This window comes from Ahaetulla prasina, chromosome 15, assembly GCF_028640845.1.
Source record: "Ahaetulla prasina isolate Xishuangbanna chromosome 15, ASM2864084v1, whole genome shotgun sequence".
NCBI lineage: Eukaryota > Metazoa > Chordata > Lepidosauria > Squamata > Colubridae > Ahaetulla > Ahaetulla prasina.
Window position 1 is genome coordinate 13616966 of NC_080553.1, and position 25390 is coordinate 13642355.

The 25390-nt window shown below is 44.4% G+C and overlaps 1 protein-coding gene across 2 annotated transcripts; it reads right to left on the reverse strand.

Moving 5' to 3' along the window:
• Positions 1–1653: 1653 nt before the first annotated feature.
• On the reverse strand, positions 1654–25390 carry PLBD2 (phospholipase B domain containing 2). 2 transcript variants are annotated; one of them, XR_009152231.1, is made up of 13 exons: positions 25137–25390; positions 18452–18545; positions 17303–17464; positions 16573–16673; positions 13839–14053; positions 11192–11286; positions 9532–9692; positions 8693–8788; positions 7997–8068; positions 7134–7286; positions 5913–6075; positions 1995–3085; positions 1654–1961 (listed from the first exon to the last, which is right to left on the reverse strand). XR_009152231.1 is itself a non-coding variant. In XM_058158720.1 (12 exons), the coding sequence occupies exons 1-12, from the start codon at positions 25352–25354 to the stop codon at positions 2918–2920; spliced, it is 1698 nt and encodes a 565-aa protein (XP_058014703.1). In that variant the 5' UTR covers positions 25355–25390; the 3' UTR covers positions 1654–2917. The 2 variants fall into 2 exon arrangements, 1 of the variants encoding a protein (XP_058014703.1); XM_058158720.1 differs by having other exon boundaries at positions 1654–3085.

Here is a 25390-nt window from a genome sequence, read left to right on the forward strand (position 1 = left end):
GAGGGAGAAAGAAGAGAAAGAGAGAAAAAAAGGAAGGGAAAGAAAGACAGAAAAAGAAAGCAAGAAAGGGAGAGAAAAAGAGGAAGCGAGACAGAAAGAAAAAGAGAAAGAAAGAAAGAGAGAGAGACAGAGACAGAGACAGAGACAGAAAGAAAAAAGAAAGAAAGGGAAAAAGAGAGGAAGAGAATGTGAGAAAGAAAACGAGAGAGAGAAAGAGACAAAGAGAGAAACAGAGGGAAAGAAAAAGAGAGAAAAGGGAGAAAGAAAGTGAGAAAAGAAGAGAGAAAGACATGAGGAAAATTGGCTCCAATTGGTGGTGGTGGGAGTCTTTTTTCAAAAGACCACTGGGGAATCACAGCCGTAGAGACATAGCCTTAAACCTGGGTCGGTTTCAGGATCCTCATTAGAGGAACTGGGTCAGGGGGGTGAGAGAGAGAGAGAGAGAGAGAGATACATACAGAGAGAGAAAGAGAGAGAGACAGAGAGATACACAGAGGGAAACAGAGGCTGCCTATTTGCTAAGATACAATGCAGATCGTCCTTGAATCCCTCTCCGCATTCATCCGCCCGGGAACGAGTTTCCCTTTGTCAAAGAACTCCACAATCTTGGAGAGCTTTGGCCTCAGACTGGCGGTGGGAAAATTGCAACTCCCAGGGTGTTGTGCCAGGGATCACAAAAGAACAAACTGTACTGGGTGGGCACAGGGTAAAAATCACCATTTGCTGGGGAAGGCGAATGCCGTTTCCCGTGTATCGAGTGGAGTGGGGGGGAGGAAAGTGTGTGTGTGAGGGAGGGGGGGTTTCCTCTAGAAAGCGCAACAGGGATTGGACGACGAAACTGTGAAGGTTTTGGGGTGGGTGAGCTCCGGACCTTTGAAGCAAAGAGAGCAGCTTCTGTTCCAAGCCTGTTTTCGGCCGAGTTTTTTTTTTATTTTATTTTTTTTATTTACATTTATATCCCGCCCTTCTCCGAAGACTCAGGGCGGCTTACAGTGTGTAAGGCAATAGTCTCATTCTATTTGTATATTTACAAAGTCAACTTATTGCCCCCCCAACAATCTGGGTCCTCATTTTACCTACCTTATAAAGGATGGAAGGCTGAGTCAACCTTGGACCTGGTGGGACTCGAACCCGCAGTAATTGCAGGCAGCTGTGTTTTAATAACAGGCTTCTTACAGCCTGAGCCACACCGCGGCCCCTTATGCTCTTTTGATAACTTTTTTAGAAGTAGGTCAAGCCCGGTGGCCTCCCAGGATGGGTGCAGAGAAGAGCAGCAAAGATGATTAAAGGCCTGGAGGAAGAACGGCGGCAGGAATGCTAGAGAAATGAAAGACTGGGAGGGGAAGGGGGAATGGACGGACAGGTTCTGACAGATTCTGGAGAACCGGTAGCGGAAATTTTGAGCAGTTTGGAGAACCAGCAAATACCACCTCTGGCTGGCCCCCAGAGTGGGGTGGGAATGGGGATTTCGCAATAGCCTTCCTCCAGGAGTGGGGACGAAATGGGGATTTTGTAGTATCCTTCCCCTGCCACGCCCACCAAGCCACGCCCACAGAACCGGTAGTAAAAAAAAAATTTGGATTTCACCACTGAATTAAACCCTCTTGTGGCACAATCCATTCAAGCACACCAACGGGGGAAGACAAAAAGAGCTCGCTGCACAACAGGTTTGCGTAGGCGTTTATTGGAACAACAAAACAAAACGAAAAGTTTGAAAAGGTTTGGGGTGAGATGAGACAAACCAATCAGAAATCCTGTCATACGAGTTACTTTTATACCCTGATCTATGAGTCTTCTTCTCAACGATCTCCTTCCTTTTAGACGCAAAAGAGCATCTTTGGCTCTTCCGGTTCGTCCCAAGATAAGGGTGCTGCTGCTTGCTCTATCCCATAATAACAAACTGGCAGAAAATATCAGAGTCGCCTCCATGGGTTCATTGAAAAGGGAAAGCTGGATTTTGGCTGCTGGGGTAGAGTACCGTGGCAAACGTATACCTGTATAACATCTGTACGACAGCTGGTTTGCCAGCTCGCGTTGATGGGCCTTTCAATATGTCAGGCGACAAAATAAACTAAATGAAATTTAAATAAATCCAGATGGCGTTTTTCTCCAGAGAAAAAGCTAACAGCCAGCGGGATCAAGCAGGATCCCAATTGTAGGGTGGATCTCTTTCTGTCAGATGGCCGTGTTCCCCCCTCCAAGATCAAAGTGAGAGCCAAGGTTATCTTAAATCGTGGCGGCAAGTCAGACGCTCGGACCACGACCATTTTACAACTGGGAGGATTCTACCATCGATATGGAATAGCTGCATCGCGATGCTTTTCGGGCATCCCGCAGGAAAAAAAAAATCCCACCCCCTCGATTGTTCTGCCGAAACTGATCTTAGGTCTGACAAGAAAACGCAACTGGGTTTTACAGGGCACAGCCGAAGACAACGTTTCCCTTCAAAACTAGGGAGACCGACCAAGGGGGTATCACTTGGCTAGCAAACCGAGGTTGGGACTCATACCTCTTATGGAAAAAACTTTTTCTTCAACCCGTAAATCTGTTTTTTGGGTTGTTGTTTTTCCCAGGTTTTTCTGCAGGCTGTGAAGCATTTTATTTTATTTTATTGCCCAGCCAGATAGGGCTAAAAATATTATAATATTTTAAAATAGTATGTTTAAATGCAAGCAGTATGCATTTCCCTCGGGAAGTGAAGTTCCTCCAACATCCCATTGCCGTACCAAATGGTGGCATTTCTTCACTATTAACTGCTCAAGCTCGTGAGAACGAAAGAACGAATGCTTTTCCCCTTTCTTTCAAGAAAAGCCAGCCCGGGGGTGGAATCTGCACCTCCAAAAAGCTTCAGGTAGGTAGCTAGAATTCGGCTCACAGTCCAAGCCTGGCCCAGCCTTCCCCACCTCCCCCTAAAAATTCAGCCCCAGTGAAGTTGGATGGGCGAGAATTTCCATAAATCCGGCTGTCCCATGTGGGATATATTGCAATATGGAGAAGAGCTCCACTGGAAAGGTGGAAGGTCGTCCCAGGTAGGCCCGCTGACGGCCAGGAAGCTGTAATTCTTCATCAGTTCCAAAGAAGTCACCTAGAAAGAGAAAAAACAGGTTTTGTTTAAGAAGAACTTCTCCGAGTTTAGCAACAGTAGAGACAAACTCAAGGTAAACCGCTCCAAACTCGATTGCAGAAAATATGACTTCAGCAACCGAGTGGTCAATGCCTGGAATGCACTACCTGACTCTCTGGTTTCATCCCAACCCCTCCCCCCAAATTTTAACCTTAGACTGGCTTTGTTATTGTTAGTTGCAAAGTTGTGTCCGGCCCATCGCGACCCCATGGACAACGTTCCTCCAGGCCTTCCTGTCCTCTACCATCCTCTGGAGTCCATTGAAGCTCACGCCGACTGCTTCAGTGACTCCATCCAGCCACCTCATTCTCCGCCGTCCCCTTCTTCTTTTGCCCTCAATCATTCCCAGCATTAGGCTCTTCTCCAGGGAGTCTTTCCTTCTCATTAGGTGGCCAAAGGATTTGAGTTTCATCTTCAGGATCTGCCTTATAAAGAGCAGGCAGGGTTGATCTCCTCTAGGACTGACTGGTTGAATCACCTTGCAGTCCATGGGACTTGCAGGAATCCTCTCCAGCACCAGAGTTAAAAGGCCTCAATTCTTTGGCGCTCAGCCTTCCTTATGGTCCAACTTTCACAGCCGTACTGGGAAAAGCATAGTCTTGACTATACACACTTTTGTTGGCAGGGTGATGTCTCTGCTTTTTAGTACGCTGTCTAGATTTGCCATGGCTTTCCTCCCCAGGAGCAAGCGTCTTTTAATTTCTTGGCTGCAGTCCCCATCTGCGGTGATCTTGGAGCCCAGGAAGATAAAATCTGTCACTACCTCCATTTCTTCCCCATCTATCTGCCAGGTTAGACTGTCTACTGTTGACCAAATTCCTAAGAGGTCTGTATGGGGCGTGCATAAGAGCACCAGCGTGCCTACCGTCCCTGTCCGAATGTTCCCTTTAATTGTATTCATTTTATGTATTCAATTCATGCTTATACTTATATATATTATCTAATATGTACTTGGCAAATAAATAAATCAAATAAATTTTAAAAAGGTATGAGCTACAGACATCTGAGCTCAAGCCAAATCCAAAAAAACGCTAGAGAATTTCTGGAAGCTTTGCATTCAGGCAAGTGAGCCATCGACAGACACAGAGAGATCAACCACCTTTACACGCCATTCAAAGGAGAAGAAAGCTAAGGAAACCGAAGGACCCAAACTTAACCTCTCCACAACCAATAGCAATAGCGCTTCTTAGACTACCTGTGTCAGCTTTTTGATGGAAAACATGCACACACCGACTAGCCGCATAAAGTGATTAAAAAGTTTCAGTTCTGTGACTTGAGGGACTAAGGGGGCTTGCTGATGTCTTCCCTCGCCTTTCTTCCCGAGGTTAAGCTGGTTTTGAACTTGAAAAATTGGATTAATGTCATGAAGCAGCACTGAGTGGATTACGAGGTACCACTCAAGCCTCTCCCGAGCAACTTCTAACTCTCTTTAAAAAGGACCGATGCCCTCGACCACAGGGATGCCACAGCGTGGAAGAGGTGTTTGGAAGGGGCCACGTGGCTGTGGTTGACATCTTGAATTTTCTGACACGAAAACACACACACACACACACACACACACACGCCAAGAAGCTCAGCAACGAAAGGAAGATCTAGGCCGAATTCGTTTTGCTGTGCCGTGCATCCAACTGTTCCTTCCCTTCATCTATCATCTATATCTATCTATCTATCTATCTATCTATCTATCTATCTATCTATCTATCTATCTATCTATCCATCCATCCATCTATCTATCTATCTCCATCTCTCTTCTCTCTCTCTCTGTGCATGTGTGTGTGAAGAGAGAGGTTGCCATGGAAGATCTATCTATCTATCTACATCTCTCTTCTCTCTTTCTCTCTCTCTCTCTCTGTGAAGAGAGAGGTTGCCATGGAAGATCTATCTATCTATCTACTGCCACCGATTGCCTCCCACCGACCCGTTCGCTCTCACAGGGAGGGACTCCTCAGGGTGCCGTCAGCCAGGCAGTGCCGGCTGGCGATGCCCAGGGGAAGGGCCTTTTCTGTGGGGGCTCCCGCCCTCTGGAACGAACTTCCCCCAGGACTACGTCAACTTCCTGACCTTCGAACCTTTCGCCGCGAGCTTAAGACACATCTTTTCATCTGCACAGGACTGGATTAGGATTTTAAATTTTAAATTTGGTTTTAATGGGGTTTTTATTATTCTATTGGGGTTTTAATATTCGTCCGTATGTAATAAGTTTTTTAATTGGGGTTTTAATTTGTATTTATGTATATTTTTACGTGGCCCTGAGTCCCTCGGGAGATAGGGCGGTATATAAATTTGATTAAATAAATAAATAAATAAATAAATCTATCTATCTATCTATCTCCATCTCTCTTCTCTCTCTCTGCATGTGTGTGTGTGAAGAGAGAGGTTGCCATGGAAGAGCTATCTATCTATCATCTATCTATCTATCTATCTATCTATCTATCTATCTATCTATCTATCTATCTATCAATCAATCTATCTATCATCTATCTATCTATCTATTTATCATCTCTCTTTTTTCCCCTTTCTTTCTATCTATCTCAGTTAAGTGAGAAAAGAACGTGAAAAACAAATAAACGGGAGATGTTTGGTTGACTGTCCAATCTATTCCACAGCCCTGGAAAGTTTAATCAAACCTGGTTAGTTTTTTTGAACCCGAGCAAGGGCTGCCCTCCGCTGAGATTAATACAATCAACAAACTTTGGAAAACAACGCATGGTTCACAGCAGTGAGACTTCTCATCTGGCTGGAATGAGCCTTTCCTCTCGGCCTCTCTCCTTCACCTACTGCCCCTCACCTTCATATCGGTGGCCCCGTGCCGCCGCTGGTAGAGAGCCCCAAAGGGGTAGGTGCCATTGGCAGGATTGAGATCAGAGCGGGCAGCGATGGCATTTTCTCCATTCTGGGGTGGGTTGCAACCTGGGCACCGGGACAAAGGATCTTGAGGGAAGTTGTTGAACCTAGGCAGAAGAGAAAAAGCAAAGCACAGTTAACCCAGGTTCTCATTTGTCTGTCCGTCCATCTGTCTGTCCGTCCATCCATCCACACCTCCCTCTCTCTCTCCCTCTCTCTCTCTTTCTCTCTCTCTTTCTTTCTTTCTATATCCTATCTATTTATCTATCTATCATCTCTCTCTCTCTTTCTATCATCTATCTACTTTGTCATCTACCTATATCAATAGCTATCTGTATGCCTCTGTCTATCATCTATCAATCCATCCATCTTTTCATCCATCCTCCAGCCATCCACCTCATATATCTATTATTCATTCACATTTTTCTCATCTATCCATTTTTTCTATCATCTATCTATCTATCTATCTATCTATCTATCTATCTATATCTATCTATCTATCTATCTATCTATCTATCATCTCTCTCTCTCTATCATCTCTCTCTCTCTATCATCTATCTATTCTATCATCTACTTATATCAATAGCTATCTGTCTGCTTGTCACTCATCTCTCCATCCATCCATCTATCATATATCTAATATTCATTATCACATTTTTCTCTGTTATCCATCCATTTTTTTCTATCTATCTATCTATCTATCTATCTATCTATCTATCTATCTATCTATCTATCTATCATGTATCTATCTATCATCTATTTACCATCCATCCATTTATCCATCTATTTATCCATCTTCACATTTATCCATCCATCTATCCATCCATCTATCCATCCATCTATCCATCCATCTATCCTATTCATCCCAACACCAACTGGCTGGGGAATTTTGGGAGCTGAAGTTAACACAACTTCAAGTTGCCAACTTTGAAAAAACGCTACTCTAGATGATCGCCAAGGTATCTTCCAACCCTGACATCCAATGGTTCTATGCACTCCTTAAGCCAACATTTCCCCCCATTTTTACCACCTTGCTCCACGAATGTGCTGTTTGCCTGTCAGGTTGGCTTCCCGTCGCCCAGAATTCATGTGCAAAGAAATATTACCCAAAGGTCATTCCTTAATATGCAGACACCTGGCTGGGCAGGACAAACAAACTTCTAACCTCATCAATCGGATCATTGAATCCATATCCCGTACAAGAGTTTGGTTACGCCGGAAAATTTGTGCCCGGGGCGTCTTTTCGTAGGTGAACCAGTCCCCATATTTCTGAACCAGTGCTGGGAGCCCGCTGGTGTTGAAGATATCTTGGAAGTACCTAAGGGCAAAAACAACAATTGTCAAAGAATGAATTGGCAGCTTTGAGGGATCTTGCTGTTAAGCTGTTCCTTTGGGTGCGTGGGCTGTTTGGTTCAATTCTGGGCCTCTCCAGAGCCTTGAACATAGATAATACATGTTCCACCTTATAAGTGGCATATTCTCACCCCTCCAAACCTCAAAAGGAAGGAAGGAAGGAAGGAAGGAAGGAAGGAAGGAAGGAAGGAAGGAAGGAAGGAAGGGAAGGGAAGGGAAGAAGGGAAGGAAGGAAGGAAGGAAGGAAGGAAGGAAGGAAGGAAGGAAGGAAGGAAGGAAGGACAGAAGGGAGGGAGGGAGGGAAGAAAGAAAGAAGGGAAGGAAGGAAGGGAAGGAAGGAAAGAAGGAAGGAAGGAAGGAAGGAATGATGGAAGGGAGGGAGGGAGGGAAGGAAGGAAGGGAGGGAAGAAGGGAAGGAAGGAAGGAAGGAAGGAAGGAAGGAAGGAAGGAAAGAATGAATTGGAAAGAAGGAAGGGAAGAAATGATGGAAGGGAGGGAGGGAGGGAAGGGAGGAAGGGAGGGAAGAGGGAAAGAAGGGAAGGAAGGACCGAAGGGAGGGAGGGAGGGAAGAAAGAAAGAAGGGAAGGAAGGAAGGAAGGGAAGGAAGGGAGGAAGGAAGGAAAGAAGGGAAGGAAGGAAGGAAGGGAGGGAGGGAAGGAGGGAGAAAATCCTTACGGCACATTGTAGCTTGCCCAGTAGCCTTCTTGGTACAACAGTTCGGTCATATCGGCAGTAACCACCATTCCCCTGGACAGACAGAAGAAAAAAAAGGGAAAAGACACCAGCCAGCATTATCCAGGTAGTCCTTGGCTTGAACCAATGACTAGCTTCATTTAGTGACTGTTCAAAGTTACAATGCCATTGAATAAAGTGACTTATGGGCATTCTTCACACTTATGACCTTGGCTGACATCTCTATAATCCTGTCTTCAAAATTCAGATAATTGGCATGATTGGTCCGCACTTATGATTGTTGCTGTAACCCAAGGTCACGTCAACAACTGAACCACCAAGCACCCCACAGTCCCCCTCTTTCTCCTCTGTCCCTCTTCCTCCTCCCAACCCCACCTTCTAGAACTGATGATGTTCCCTAGTTGGTTCATGAACCGTCTGCAAGAAAACCTCCAAGCTCAGAGAACACCAAGGACCCCACAGTCCTCCTCTCTTTCCCCTCCTCCTCCTCCCCCTCCTCTTCCCGATCCCCTCCTCTCCACAAACCCCACTCCCTTCTACCACTGATGATGTCACCTAGTTTGGGTCATGAAACATCTGCAAGAAAACCTCCAAGATCAGAGAGCACCAAGGACCCCCTCCTTTCGCCCCTGAGCTACAAATATTCCCCTTTATTAAAATAGAGTTTGCAACACTTACGGAATCTGTTCCAACACAGTCAGGAGCCCATGCTGAGGAGCAACCGCACCTGGGACAAAGGATTTATAATCCACAATCATCCATTGGTTGTTGTATCTGTGTAAAACGAAAACAAAGTGTAAGAGGAGAGTATCTTTTGGAAGTTAACAAGGTCAACCTTTGGGTTATATCTTTTCTTAAGAAGTCTCTGTGTCTGCCTGTCTGTCTCTTTGTCTGTCTGTCTCTCTCTCTGTCTCTCTGTCTCTTTGTCTCTCTCTCTGTCTCTCTGTCTCTGTCTCTCTGCCTCTCTCTCTCTCTCTCTCTCTCTCTCTGTGTGTGTTCTGTCCCCTCCACCTCACCTAAGAAAACACACATGTTGAACACATGGCTCGGGGGCCGGAGTCACAACACTCTGTCTCGTGGCTTAGCTGGGCATGGGGGAGGGGGCAGGGATTTTTGCTACCGGTTCTCTGAACCAACCGCCATCATTGCTACCGGATCAGCCGATCCGGTCCGAACTGGGAGCATTTCACCCCTGGTCCAGATCCAAGATGGACAGTGAAGATCCAGGCCAGCCAACTAACCAGACTCAGTGGTAGTTCCCCATGACCTTCTGTGGGGTCTCACATCTGGACCTAAGAGGATCTTTTAGCCCATATTCTCTGCAGATGTTTCTGGACACCATGCCAGCAGCTTGGTTGTGTTATTCAAGTGTACAGGTAAGTCCTCGTCTTGTAAGCATTCATTTCGGTGACCGTTTGAAGGACCAGAAGACAAGGGGGATGACAGAGGCACTGTTCAACCCCAAAACTCAAGACCTTCGCCATGGCCATAGATATTTTTCAGGAGACCAAACTCACGTGCCACTGTTGAACTTCTCAAAGATGGTCGCCCACTCTGCCCCAGTCCTTGCGAGACGGTTAGCCACAATGTTACGCAACCATTCCAACACACTGTTGTCAGGTGTGATGAATTTCCAAAGGTCGCTATTGCTGTTTCCGATCGTCGTTTCCAGACTCACCTGAAGAAGGAAAATGTTCTGAGCATCTCCCCTTAATTAGGTATTAAAATAGTCAGGTCCACATAGGGATTCTTTAGATCATATAGATTTGAGAGAGTTGGCTTGCTGTCAGGGTTCTGATGGAATGGAATGGAATGGAATGGAATGGAATAGAATAGAATAGAATAGAATAGAATAGAATAGAATAGAATAGAATAGAATAGAATAGAATAGAAAATATGGAATGGAATAGAATAGAAAATATGGAATGGAATGGAATGGAATGGAATGGAATAGAATAGAATAGAATAGAATAGAATAGAATAGAATAGAATAGAATAGAATAGAAAATATGGAATGGAATGGAATGGAATGGAATGGAATGGAATAGAATAGAATAGAATAGAATAGAATAGAATAGAATAGAATAGAATAGAAAATAAGGAATGGAATGGAATTCTTTATTGGCCAAGTGTGATTGGACACCCAAGGTATCTGTCTCTGGTGCAGAATCTCTCAGTGTACATACAAACAAGCAAGTGATAAGTCATAGACCATAAATCACGGTTACATAAGATAACAAACAACGTTATGAACCATAAGATACACTGCCTAAGACAATGCGGTGGGAATTAAGTGCTCAGCAGAGAGAGCGGATGTGTTCTCCTAGCATTTTATATTCTTTTTTTTTAAAAAAAAAATGCTGTTGCCTACCTGTGTGAACTAGTTAAAGGGGAAAAAATTTCCTTCAGACCTGGATTAAACCCCCAGGAAGTGGCATGAATATAAAACAGAACTGGTTCAGTACCCTGGACAGCACTCTGGATCCTGGGCCAGGCTTGGCTCTGCTTCAGTGCTCTGGACAGCAATTTACCTCGATTTATGACTACAATTGGGACCGGAAATTCTGTTGCTAAGCAAGATGGCTGCTAAGGCAGTGGTGGGATTCAGCCAATTCGCACCCATTCGGGAGAACCAGTTGTTAACTTTCTAAGCAGTTCAGAGAACCAGTTGTTGGAAGAAATCTTATTTTGTTTTTTTCCACTTTACAGGGCTAATCCTGTAAGGAAGGCAGGAAGGAACATTCTGGTGGTGTTTCTAGCCTAATCTTTATTGTCCTGCTTACAGAAACTGCCTCTCTGGTTAACCCTTATTACATTGTAACAGCTAAGGCGAAGCGCCCATCGATGTGAGTGACGTTGAGTTGGGCATTCCCACACGGTCACATGACCACTGAGCCACGCCTACCCAGCTGGTCATTAGGGCAGAGAACCAGTTGTTAAATTATTTCAATCCCACCACTGTGCTAAGGTGCATCGCGTCCAATTCTACGACCTTTTGTCCCGCAGCTATTCAGTAAAACACGCTATCGTTAATTGGACCCAACTTCCCCTGTTGACTTGGTGAGAAGCCTGTTCAGAAGTTTACAGTGGCAATCGTCTGACCCTGGAACACGTACAACCCTTGTCAATACATGCTGGTTGGCCAAGACTCACCAACCAACAACCGGCCCCACTTACCAATCCGCTACTCAAGATGTAGAAATCGTCGCAGGAAAAGATAGTGCCTGGATACGAAGAGAAAGCTTGGGTGTGACCAGGAATTGTGGTGTCACCTGAAAGACATAAGGCAAATGTCGGTCGGTCAACGCCCATCTGCAAACACATATTCTAGTCCAGGGCTCACCAACCTTTCAGTCTTCAGGGATCACTAAATTCATAATTTTAAATCCCGCGGACCACTAATATGATTTGCCTAATGACCGGGTGGGCGGGCGTGGCTAGGTGGGCATGTGACTGGGCGGACGTGGCCAACTCGATGTCACTCATGTTGAGGGGTGCTTCGATGGCCTCTACTCGCCCCTCCTCTTCCAGCCACTCCTCGCCTGCCCACCCGGGCTCCTTAGGGCCCCAAAAGGAAGCAGTTGCTGGAGCTAAGCAGCCACCGCAAGAAAGAGTTGGCAAAACAGCTCAGTTCAGATTGGATCTGACATAGAATAGAATAGAATAGAATAGAATAGAATAGAATAGAATAGAATAGAATAGAATAGAATAGAATAGAATAGAATAGAATAGAATAGAATTTATTGGCCAAGTGTGATTGGACACACAAGGAATTTGTTTTGATGCATATGCTCTCACTGTACAAGAAAAGGGCCGTGAAAATATTTGCAGATCCCTCACATCCTGGACATAAACTGTTTCAACTCCTACCCTCAAAACAACGCTATAGAGCACTGCACACCAGAACAACTAGACACAAGAACAGTTTTTTCCTGAAGGCCATCACTCTGCTAAACAAATAATTCCCTCAACACTGTCAGACTATTTACTGAATCTGCACTACTATTAATCGTTTCATAGTTCCCATCGCCAATCTCTTTCCACTTATGACTGTATGACTATAACTTGTTGCTGGCAATCCTTATGATTTATATTGATATATTGATCATCAATTGTGTTGTAAATGTTGTACCTTGATGAACGTATCTTTTCTTTTATGTACACTGAGAGCATATGCACCAAGACAAATTCCTTGTGTGTCCAATCACACTTGGCCAATAAAAAATTCTATTCTATTCTATTCTAAAAGAAAAAGAAAAAAGAAAAGAAAAAAATACATCAAAGGTACAACATTTACAATACAAATGATGGTCATAGGTTGCAATTTAACCCTTAATGAAAGCAACAAAAAGTTACAGTCATACAGTCATAAGTGGAAAGAGATTGGTGATGAAAACGAGGAGAAGATTAATAGTAGTGTAGATTTAGTAAATAGTCTGACAGTGTTGAGGGAATTATTTGCTTAGCAGAGTGATGGCCTTCGGGAAAAAACTGTCCTTGTGTCTAGTTGTTCTGGTGTGCAATGCTCTGTAGCGTCGTTTTGAGGGTAGGAGTTGAAACATTTTATGTCCAGGATGTGACATAAAATGAAAATAAAATAATAAAAAAAATAAACAAATAAATAATAAATAAAATAAAATAAAATAAAATAAAAAGAAGGAGGTTCAGGAGCAGCATCTCACTAAGGACTAGGAGCATAGGCTTTCCAAGCAGAGAGAAGACCTGCGGGAATGCAAGGCCAGGTACCGGCGCCTGGAGGCTCAGTGGGCTGAGATGGTCAGCCAGTTCCAGGCCATGATGCAGTCCCACTGGAACGAGGCCCTCCGGCTCTTTGTCACCAGCGGCGCTTCCCTCCAGCCTTCCCCCAAAGCCCCACACCAGGAGGCTGAAGCAGACCCCAAGTCGGAATTTCTGCCCCCCCTCCGACCCCCACAAAAAGACCCCAAAGGGGGAGACTCTCTTTAGCAACACAAAACATTCATTGCACATATCCATCTCAGGGGCTGTAGTTTTAGGACCCCTGATTCAGTGCAAGATTAAAAAAATGCAAATAATTTTTCTGAGGACCACCCAAATTTTCTCAGGTGGTGGCCGCTGTTCTAGTCAACTTCCCCTTCACAAAATACAGGTGGGTCCTCAACATACATACAACAGTCCATTTAGTGACCGTTCAAAGTTACAAGGGCCCTGAAAAATGTGGCTTAAGACTGTTTTTCACACTTGCGACAGTTCTAGCATCCCCATGATAAGCATTCGGCCGCTTGGCAACTGACTCGCATCTATGACGGTGGCAACATCCCCAGGTTGTGTGATCCGCTTTTGCGACCGTGCTGAGTGAAACCAACGGGGAAGCCAGATTCGCTTTAACGCCCGTCTTGCTAACTTAGTGACCTCAGTGATTCACTTAACAAGGGCGGCAAGGAAGGTCGTACGATGGGGCAACTTAACAAGTGTTTCACTTAGCAACGGGAAATTTTGGTTTACGTTACCTGTACAACAGGGAATCAAGAAAACCTTCCAGGAACCCTCACAACTGTGAAATACAGGTAGTGCTCGACTTACGACCGTTCACTTAGTGACTCAAGTTCCGACAAACCTCACCAGGGCTACTTATGCCTCAGATTTAAAGTTCGGGCAGCTAATGGATCAGCAACCGGGCTGCATTCACAACCGTTTGCCGCAATCCTGTAGCCACGCGCTTAAGGTCCCCTGCTCGAGCAGAGGGTTGGACTAGATGACTTCCAAGGTCCCTATTCCTCTTAGGTTCTAAATAAATGCTTCGCTTTTGAGATTTTTTTTTCCACCCCCACTCTTTTTTACTCACTGTGAGGCGAAGTCCGGAAGGGGAGAGTATATTTTTTGAGAATCCGCAACATGGTTTCGTAATTGCTCCACGTGTCGTGTGAAACCAGAAGGTCCCGGTTGCCAGGTAAAAGTTTGATCAGAGCCGAGCAAGAGCCAGAGCCAAGAGTATCTTCCTCTTCAGGTTTATTGAAGACTGACTCCAGGTCTTCCAGATCACCGCCCAGCTGGAACAAGCTAGAAGAAGGAGGAGGAGGAGGAGGAGGAGGAGGAGGAGGAGGAGGAGGAGGAGGAGGGGGAGGAGGAGGAGGAGGAGGAGGAGGAGGAGAGGAGGAGGAGGAAGAAGAAGAAAGAAGAAGAGGAGGAGGAGGAAGAGAAGGAGAAGGAGAGGAGGGGGGAGAGGAAGGAAGAAGAGGGAGAGGAAGAGGAGGAAGAAGAAGAAGAAGAAAGAAGTAGAGGAGGAGGAGAAGGAGAGGAGGGGGGAGAGGAAGGAAGAAGAGGGAGAGGAAGAAGAAGAAGGAGAAGGAGAAGGAGAGGAGGAGAGGAGAAGGAGAAGAAGAGGAGGAAGAAGAAGAAGAAAGAAGATGAGGAGGAGGAGGAGGAGAAGAAGAGGAGGGGGGAGAGGAAGGAAGAAGAGGGAGAGGAAGAAGAAGGAGAAGGAGAAGGAGAAAAGTCACAGAATCACAGGGCTGGAAGACACTTAGAGGTCTTCTAGTCCAACCCCATGCCCAAGGCAGGAGATTTTATTCCATCCCAGACAAACTCAGTCTTTCCTTCACTTAGCAGGGAGAGAATAAGGTTGGCTTAATTTATAGGATGCTGATTTAAAAAAAACATCTCTAAGCTATCTGGTATAAATAAAGCAGGATGGTCATTGGAAGTAACCTGGGTCAGAAGGACAGCTTAGTATGAGTCCTGCCTCAGCTATGAAGGCTGGCTGGGTGACTTTGGGCCAATCACCAGGAGACTGTGAGTTCTAGTCCTGCCTTAACCATGAAAGCTAGCTGGGTGACTTTAGGCCAATCAACAGGAGGCTCTGAGTTCTAGTCCCGCCATAGCACGAAAGCCAGCTGGGTGACCTTAGGCCAATCAACAGGAGGCTCTGAGTTCTAGTCCTGCCTTAGCATGAAAGCCAGCTGAGTGAATTTGTGCCAATAATCAGGAGGTTCTGAGTTCTAGTCCTGCCTTAGCCACAAAAGCCAACTGGGTGACTTTTGGCTCAGTCCCCCTCACTCAACCCAACTCGCTCCACAAGGTTGTTGTGGGGAAAATGGGAGGAGGGAAGAGTATCAGGTATGTTCAAAGCTATTAATAAACAAACAAACAAACGAACGAATGAATGAATGAATGAGGGATACAAATAAACAAATAGTCTTAAAACAAATCAGTAAAGGTATATATTCTCAAAGGCAGATTATTCCAAAGTAGATAAACAAGGATTATCCTAAGAAGAAACCATACATACATAGTAGAGGTTTCCAAACTCAAATTAAGCAGGAAATCCATGACTCCCTTTTCTCTAAAATATTTAAAAATGGAATAACAGAGTTGGGAAGGGGCTTTGGAGGTCTTCTAGTCCAACCCCCTGCTTAGGCAGGAAACCCTACACCATTTCAGACAAATGTTTCTCCAATCTCTTCTTTAAAATCTCCAGTGGCGAAGCACCCACAACTTCTGGAGGCAACTCGTTCTACTGCTTAATTGTTTTCGCTGTCAGGAAATTTGTCCTTAGTTCTTAGTTTACTTTGTCCCCGCCAACTAAGCAAAAATATTTTCTGCTTGGTTGTCCATCCGCAGTCCGCCCTGCCTGTTTATGCAATCCTCAATTCCTGGAAAGTTTTCAGGACAAAGAGAAGGTTGCTTCTGACCCCGAGTGTCTGCATAAGGCTCCATCGTTATCTTGGAAGTGATAAGCGGTGAGATCAACACAAGAAACTTTTAAAACATCTCGAAAAACTAAGGAAGGCTACAATCTGCGTGCAAGAGCAAGAAATTCAACTCTGCAGAACATTGAACATAGAATAACAGGGTTGGAAGTGACCTTTGAGGTCTTCTAATTCAACTGATGGTCTGTGGACCACTGGTGGTCCGCGAAAAAAAATTTGGTGCTCCGCAGAAAAATTATTTGCATTTTTTAATCTTGCACTAAATCAGGGGTCCTCAAACTATGGCCTCTGGGCTGGATACGTGCAATGAATGTTTGTGTTGCTGAAGAAAAGAAGCCCGCAAACAGAGCTTCAGAAAAGAAGCCTCCAAACAGAGCTTCAGAAAAAAAGCCTCCAAACAGAGCTTCAGAAACAAGCTCCCCAACAGAGCTTCAGAAAAAAAAGCCCCCAAATAGAGCTTCAAAAAAAAAAGCCTCCAAACAGAGCTTCAGAAAAAAAGCTCCCCAGCAGAGCTTCAGAAAAAAAAGCCCCCAAATAGAGCTTCAGAAAAGCCTCCAAACAGAGCTTCAGAAAAGAAGCCTCTAAACAGAGCTTCAGAGGCATTTTTTCCCTGAAGTTCGGTTTTGGAGGCTTTCAGAGGCAGAAAAAAAGTTTTTTCTGAAACAGAGTTTCAGAGGCAGGAAAAAAAGCAAAAAAAAAAGCAAGGCCCAGAGCTCACAACCAAGGAACCAGTTGCTAAAATCACCTCTGGGAACAGCTGATTGGGGGCATTTGGGAGGCCAATCAGCTTTTTTCTTATTTTCCTCCCCAAAAACTAAGGTGCGTCTTATACTCCGGTGCGTCTAATACTCCGAAAAATACGGTACTTACAGAAAGCCGAAAGGAGCGACAGAGAAGCTGCCCGTCGGGAAGGAAATCTGACCGTTGTATCCGTCCTCAAGGCCTTTCAACTGCAGCAGAACAAGGCGGACCTGGAAATTTGGATGGGCAACAGAGAAAAAAGACATCAGTCCCAGGACACGGCCTCGGAGAAAATACTTTAGCAAATATTAGTAAAACATGAGCTTCGTCTGGGAAAACGGGTGAGGGTGGGAATGAAACTCAAGTTCGGCCTGCCTTGATTCTCTTTGGTATATAATTAAGAGAAAGGGACTTTAAAAGAGCCCGTTGTTATACCTTATATTATGTTAAGGCAGTTGTGAAATCCAATTTTTTTTACTACTGGTTCTCTGGGCGTGGCTTGGTGGGTGTGGTGAGCATGGTTTGGTGGGTGTGGCAGAGGAAGGATACTCCAAAATCCCCATTCCCTCCCCACTCCTCGGAGAAGGATACTGCAAAATCCCCATTCCCTCCCCACCCCGGGGGAAGGATACTGAAAAATCCCCATTCCCTCCCCACTCCAGGGGAACGATATTGCAAAATCCCCATTCCCTCCACACCCCTGGGGGAAGGATACTGCAAAATCTCCATTTTCCCCCATACACTTTTCCCAAAAGGTTTCCACAATTTTGGCCACTACCGTACAGGTAGCCCTCAACTTGTAACCATTTCTGTAGCGGCCAAGCACTTTTAAAAGTGACTTTTTGTTTGTTTTCCATGCCTGATGCCAATACGCAGAATCCATTCCTGCTTGTTCGATCTGCTGCTCCATCCAATTCAAGTTGGCTTCAAGGTAATTTTTCAACTTTTGGCAGTAGTCCGTCCGGTAGGTAAATGGCCCACAGTAGCTAACCAAAGTGTTCATCCATTGCATGTATATCAGCTGTAACAAATAAATAAATTCTTTAAAAAAGGAAATTTACAAAGCTAAATTCTTCCCAGAAAATCCTCAGCTAGAATTCTGATTTATACCTTTACTCACTCAGTTCAAGTTGTGGTTTCTTTGGTGTATCCTGTTATGCCTGCACAGGTGTTTTTCACCCTCCTTTAAGATGTCTGGACTTTAACTCCCAGAATTCCCCAGCCGGCCAGGAATTCTGGGCGTTGAAGTCCATGCATTTGAAAGCTGCTGTGATTTAGAAACCCTGACCGACGCAATAGATATCCTCACCGGTCTAGTGAACAAGTAAGTTGGAGTTCCGAGGATGAGAGCTCCCCTTCTGTGTATGTTCAGAAGCTATCTTCTATTCCTTAATCCTTCCTAAGATCAGGGTTGGAAGGCTGGGAAGATAATTAATTTTAAAAAAGATAATTGCACTCTATAGATAGAAGTGAATATATTTGTAGCCCAGGGTTGAACTGTGGAGTCCTTGATGTTCTCTGAGCTTGGTTGTTTTCTTGCGGACATTTCATTACCCAGCTAGGTAACACCATCCATGCTAGAAGGGAGTGTGGTTTGGGAGGAGGAGGAGGGGAAGGAGGAGGAGGAGGAGGAGGAGGGGAAGGAGGAGGAGGGATGTCCTTGATGCTCTCTGAGCTGGGTGGTTTTCTTGCAGAAATTTCATTACCCAATGAGGTCCAGTGCCGATGATGTTACCTAGCTGGGTACCGAAACATCTGTAAAAACAACGACCAAAGTTCACTTAGCACCAAGGATCCCACAAATTAAAACCCTGTTTTCTTTCTAGAGAAAAGGTGTGAGATTTCAGAGTCTCCCCCCACACACACACCGCCCAGATTTGGGGTATATCTGCCAATTCCTAACCCCAGCCCAATTGTGGCTTGGATGTGCAAAAACCTACACTAGCCTGAGACACAAATAGTTGCGCTGAACTCAATCGTGGTTTTTTTTTCCTCGTTGTGAGCTCACCTGCTCAGAGACGGCGGCTTCAGCCAGCCCAGCTGCGTAAGCCTGAATGCTGTCATTATATTTCTCGTTGGTGGTTAATTCCAGCACTGCCCATCTGGGAGAAAGAGAGAAAAAGAAAACAGCAGAGAAGTTAAAGAATGCATTCCTCTCCATTTATCATCTCCTCCTAAGTACGACTGCAACACCCCTCGGCTTCATTCCGAAGGTGGCCTGACCAGTTGCATCCTGTCTCAAGCTTCTAGTCCTCAGCGTGAAAACTTGTCTTTTGAGTTCTCGCGACTGTAAGGTCTTCTGATATGTATCTAGTTGGTGTGTGGGTGGGTGTTTTCCTCTTCTCTCAACTCTGTGTGTGTGTGTATATATATATGTGTGTGTGTATATATATCAGTGGTGGGTTTCAAATTTTTTACTACCGGTTCTGTGGGTGTGGCTTGGGAAGGATACTGTAAAATCTCCATTCCCACCCCACTCCAGGGGAAGGTTATTGCAAGATCCCCATTTCCTCCCAATCAGCTGGGACTTGGGAGGCAGAGGATAGATGAGGGCGGGGCCAGTCAGAATTTTTAGTACCGGTTCTCTGAACTAAAAATTTCCGCTACTGGTTCTCCAGAACTGGTCAGAACCTGCTGAAACGCACCTCTGATAGAGATAGATAGATAGATAGATAGATAGATAGATAGATAGATAGATAGATAGATAGATAGATAGATAGAAACAAAGATAGATAGATAGATAGATAGAAAGAAAGAAAGAAAGAAAGAAAGAAAGAAAGAAAGAAAGAAAGAAAGAAAGAAAGAAAGAAAGAAAGAAAGAAAGAAATATAAGAATATGGCAAGTTTTCACGCTGAGGACTAGAAGCTTGAAACCAATACAGAATGTAGATGGGGAGGCCAGGTAAGAAACTATGCAAGCAAAATTACTGTGCCAGGAAAGATAAAGGAAGTATAGATTTTGCATAATTTCTTACCCGGCCTCCCCAGTTACACTCTGTATTGGTTCCAAGCTTCTAGTCCTCAGCGTGGAAACTTGCCTTTTCTTTCCTCCCTGGTGTATACCAATTCATCTCTTTACTTTCGTAACACAGTCGTAGCCCTTTAAATTTCTGACCAGGTCTTTCTATATAGGCATCTAGTTGATTTGTGTGTGTGTGTGTTTTGTGTATGTGTTTTCCTCTTCTGTCAATTGTGCATAAGTCTGTCGTTCCTCTTTCCTGGCGCAGGCAAAGGTCACATTTTTGCTTGCCTAGCTTCTTACGCGGCCTCGCCAACACACTTTGGATCGGTTTCAAGCCTCTAGTCCTCAGCAAGTAAGGAATCCTATTGAAACGGCTAGTTTCTTCCCCCTCTCTGTGCTTTCGACATCTTCTCCTATTCCATTGAGTCGTGTCCCTTTGCCTTCAAATCCACCCTCAAGGTTTACTGTATCTCTCAAAATTGCCCTTGGGTTCGGTCTTTATCCGGCACATCCCATAATATCACTCCTTTAAACTTCTTCCCGGCTTTTCTCGGTCTGTCCCGGATTCGAAAGCCATCGTCCACGGATAAACTCGGCATATAAATCTCGCCTAGTTCATTTTTATTTTTTTTTAAGGAACTTTAGCAACACAGGAAATGAACCCAGCATTGTCCCAAAAATTGCTGAATCGAAGCTCTTTGCAGCTTAAGGGACAAGAAGAAGAAGAAGAAAAGATAAGAAAAATTTGCCTATTTTTTCTTTTTCCCCCCCTCAGCAAACTTGAATTATAAAAACAGGTTTTGTCATCCAAACCAGTTATTCAGTGAAGGGATGAATGTTACGATATCAAATAGAGAGAGGATATTTTTTGGTAGTCCTCCACTTAAAACATTTCGCTTAGTGACCATTTGAAAAAAAAGTTACTGACCAGCGGGTGTTTTTTTTCCACGCTTAGGATCCTCGTGGGCACGCAATCAAAATTCAGGACACTTGGCCACCGGCTCATATTTATGACGGTCGCAGTGCGGGGGGATGTGTGTGTGTCATGTGATTCCCCTTTTGCGACCTCCTGGCCAGCCAAGTCAACTTAACGACCGCGTGACAAACTTAAGAACGGTAGCGATTCGCTTAACAACCGTGGCAAGAAAAGTCGTAAAAACGGGGGGGGGGAACCTCACTTAACAAATGTCTCGTTTAGCCACCTAAAATTGTGGGCTCAATTGTGGTCATAGATCGAGAACTAACCGGGTTGATCTTTGAAAACCATTGCGGCGATGAGCGAAAAAACAAAACAAAACAAAACTACAGGAGTTCCACTTCAGAATCAGGAAGCGTGTACTTTTTGAAACATTTGAAGTTCAAATCCGAAGCTGGCACTCCAATTCTAAGAGTGGAGTGGAGAATTGAGAGTTGGAAGGGACCTTGTAGGTCATCTAGCCCAACCCCCCTGCCCGAGCAGGAGACCCTACACCGTTTCCTGACAAATGGCAGTCCAATTTCCTTCTTTGAAAGCCTGCCAATTCTGGAGAAGCAAGCTGCGTTTTAGCGCACGAAACGCTTGCAAGGATTAACTGGAGAACCCATCCTCCCCTCTCAAACGGCCAGGAATTGTCCCCATCATCCCCTCTCAAACCTGCCAGGAACTGGGCCCCTTAAGAGAGACTTTTGAAGTTGAGAGGCCGAATGATCTCTAATCAAACCTGCGGAGGAATTTTATCTGCTTCGGCCCCTAGTGCCTATCTGTGTAAACACAACCAAAGTTAAAAGAGAAACAGAAAAAAGTAAATATAATGCAATTTGTTTTAGACCTCAGATGGATGGAGGTTCCTCCCCTGCATCCACCCACACCAAAAAAAGAAAATTATGTCCCCTTCGTGATTTACAGCTGGAGCTGTTTTCTTGTCTTTCCCAACAACCTGTGTCTTCCCCGGGATTTCCATAAACATAACCTTTAACAATTAACAATAACAGAGTTGGGCGGTTGAAGAAAAAGCAACAGAGCTCGAGAAGGGACCTTGGAGGTTATCAAATCCAACCCCCTGCTCACGCAAGAGACCCGTACTAGGGATTCTTTCTGATCGACAAGCTCAGTCTCTTAGCCACTGAGCCGCTTAGTCAGGCAAAACCTAGACAAGCTCAGTGTCTTAGCCCCAGAGCCGCCTCGTCAGGCACCTTCCAGAGGACTAGCCTCTTGTATGTTCGCTTTTAATTGGGTCTTGCGGATCATGGATTCCAAAAAGACTCAGGGTGAATTTGAGATTGTTTAAGGTCATTGCAGCAAGATTATGCTAGGCCAGGGGTCTGCAACCTTAAACACTCAAAGAGCCATTTGGACCCGTTTCCCACAGAAAAGAAAACATTGGGAGCCACAAAACCCTTTCCCGTTGCCTGACTATTTCTTGAGCAGCCACAAAACTAGCATATGTAGTTGAATTAAACATTCTGTTTTCTTCTAAAACTTTTCTTTTCTTGGCTTTATCCATGGGTGGCCTACCAAGGGTTGAAAAAGCTCAATAAATCGTGTGCTGGCAGGTGTCATACATTGGCGGTTGTGACGCATACTTTGAGTGACGGAGCCACAGCAGAGGGGTGAAAGAGCCCCATGTGCTAGGCCACTGTGCTAGGCCACTGTGCTAGGCCAAAGGATGGGAGAATCAAGACTGGCCCAGGGTGGAAGAATAGATAGTAAAAAATATCAGAAATGGTGAACCGGGCCTACTTGATCAGAGAATAAATACCAAAATCTTCCTTTTTTTCTTTTTTTGAAAGATGGGGATGTACAGTATAAAGAAGAAAAGTGAAACACGTAGGGAAAAAAAATGAGATATACAATGAATGAAAAAGCAAAACGTGTTCATAATTTATGGATTTGAAAACGGAGGTGGGGGCTCAGTTTTAATTTTTATTTTATTTTATTTACTTTTGTCACAACAATATATGTAGGTATCATACAAAAAGATTATATAGTAAATAAACACATATATGGGTAAATATAAGGAGGTATAAGCATATATATAGGAAGGAGAAAAGAAAAAAAACAATAGGACAGGAACGGTAGGCACGTTTGTGCGCTTATGCACGCCCCTTATGGTCATCTTAGGAATGGGGTGAGGTCAATAGTAGAAAGTTTTTGGTTAAAGCTTTTAGGATTATGAGAAGAGACCACAGAGTCAGGTAAAGTATTCCAAGCACTGATGATTCTGTTACAGAAGTCATATTTTCTGCAATCTAGATTAAAGCGGTTGACATTAAATTTAAATCTATTAGTTGCTCCAGTATTATTGCAATTAAATTAATTAAATTAACTGTGAGACTCAAGGTTAAATTTGAATTTGAATTGCACGCCGCCCAAAATTACTCTGCCAAGAGTGAGTTGGGTGGCATATAGAAAATTTAATGAATGAATACATAAGTGAAAGGGAAAAGGGACTTGTGACTTAAGAGAAAAGAGAGACAATAACAATGTTATTATGGGAAGCAGGGGTGATAAAATTGAAAGATTTTTCACCCCCGGGCTGCCTGTCAACTTGGTTTTAGATTTTTTTTAACTTTTTACTCCAAGTTTATTTTTTTAACCCTTGTAAACTTTTTGTTCTAATGTAAGCCAACCTTCTTTCTCCCCTTCGTTTATTTATGTACGAGTTCAGATGGGAGGCACTGAAATTTAATAAATAAATTCATTGTCGTTGTTAGTTGCAAAGTCATGTCCAACCCATCGTGACCCAATGGACCACATTCCTCCAGGCCTTCCTGTCTTCTACCATCCCCTGGAGTCCGTTTAAGCTCATGCCGACTGCTTCAGTGACTCCATCCAGCCACCTCCTTTTCTGTCATCCCCTTCTTCTTTTGCCCTCAATCTTTCCTAGCATTAGGCTCTTCGCCAGGGCAGGGGTCTCCAACCTTGGTCCCTTTAAGACTTGTGGACTTCAACTCCCAGAGTCCCTCAGCCAGCAAATCAGTTGAAAACAAGGGCCAGAAGTCATCTATACGTCTCTTAATTTTCTTGTTCGTCCAATTCTCCACACGCACACACACACTTTTCGGTTTGTTATTGCTAAATAAAAATGGAGAATAAATTCCCCTCCCTTCCCCTGGAGACTTTTAAGAAGACATGTCCATGGAGATCCTCACTCATCCAGGTCATGGTTGTCCCAAAGATGCTTAAAAAAAAGTCCAGCTGTCTCTTTTGGGATAAGAGACTGGACATTCATCCATTTGTCTGAAACGGTCTACTGTAGTGGCCAAAATTGTGGAAACCTTTTGGGGGAAAACTGTATTTTCTAAAGCTAGCTAACAACACCACTTTTTTTTTTTTTGGAGTAGTACCATAAAATTATATATCAGTGGAAAGATCATTTAATCAAGAATGGAATGCAATAACTTTTAGGAAGGATTTGCTATTAGAATAGCAGTTACAGTATAAAGGAGAAAAGTGAAACATGTAGAAAAACCGAGTTATACAAAAATAATTACCATAGAAAAAATGAGATATGCAAAAATGATTACCATGTCAGTTAATACTTAGTTGGATAACCTTTAGCATGAATTACGGCCTTACAACGACTTGGAGTGAACCAATCTAGATTGCAGAAAATATGACTTCTGTAACAGAATCATCAGTGCTTGGAATACTTTACCTGACTCTGTGGTCTCTTCTCATAATCCTAAAAGCTTTAACCAAAAACTTTCTACTATTGACCTCACCCCATTCCTAAAGGGACCATAAGGGGCGTGCATAAGCGCACAAACGTGCCTACCGTTCCTGTCCTATTGTTTTTCTTTTCTTCTTCCTATATATATATATATATATGCTTATACCTCCTTATATTTACTCATATAAGTGTTTATATACTATATAATCTTTTTGTATGATACCTACATATATTGTTGTGACAAATAAATAAATAAATAAATAAAAATGAAGTCTTTTAGTGTTGCAGCTTTTCTAATGTGAAACCAAGATTGAATGATGGCTTTTATTAACTGGGTTTTTATTGCTGGGTCGCTTCTGACTAACCAGTTTCTCCAGTCGGTTCCCTAGATTTTCAATTGGGTGAAGGTCTGGGCTATTCCCAGGCCATTCCAGCAGTGGAATAGGATTATTCTGAAACTCAAAACAACAAAAAAAGTGGTTTTATTAGCCATCAAACCTGGCTCAGTGGCTAAGACACTGAGCTTATCGATCAGAAAGGTCCGGGGTTTCAAATCCTTAGGTAGCAGGGGGTTGGACTAGATCAGGGGTCACCAACCTTTCGGGCCTCAAGGACCAATAAATTCTTAACTTTAAATCCCGAGGACCACTAATATGATTTTTTAAAAAAGAGATAAATAGTATTTAGTGCAGTATAAAAATGCAAATAATTTTTCTGCGGACCACCAAAATTTTCTCCTGGACCACCAGTGGTCCACGGACTTCTGGTTGGTGACCACTGGACTAGATGACCTCCCAAGTCCCTTCCCACTCTGTGACTGTTCCCCGTTCCCCAAAAGCTTCCCACAATTTTCGCCACTACTGTAGCCTCTCCTTCTCCAACAGGGGGTTGGGCTAGAAGACCTCCGAGGCCCCTTCCTTCCAACGCTGTGATTCTGCGATGTCTTTAAAAAGGACTGCAAAATGCCCGCGGTGGAGGAGCTTAGCCCTTCCGCGGAGCCTTCCCGCAGACCCCCGAAGCCCAGCCAAGCCCCTCTCCCCTGGAACCTGAGGATGGAGAAGGGGAAGAAGGTTTCCTACCCGTTATTCTGGATCCCGTCGGTCAGGTTGGCCGAAGCGACGGCGGCCGGTACCCAACCGCGGACCAATTTTAGCTCCCCCGACGCCTGGTCCAGCAGCACCGAGTATTCCAGGATGCGTTGCCCACCCGCGTTGGGGAAGCGCGGGGGAGAAAAGGCGGCGAGCGCCCCGAGCAGCAGAAGCGGCAGGATTCGCAGCGAGAGCCCGAGCCGCGCCATGGTCCGTCCGAGCTGTCCCTCCCGGGTAGGACGAAT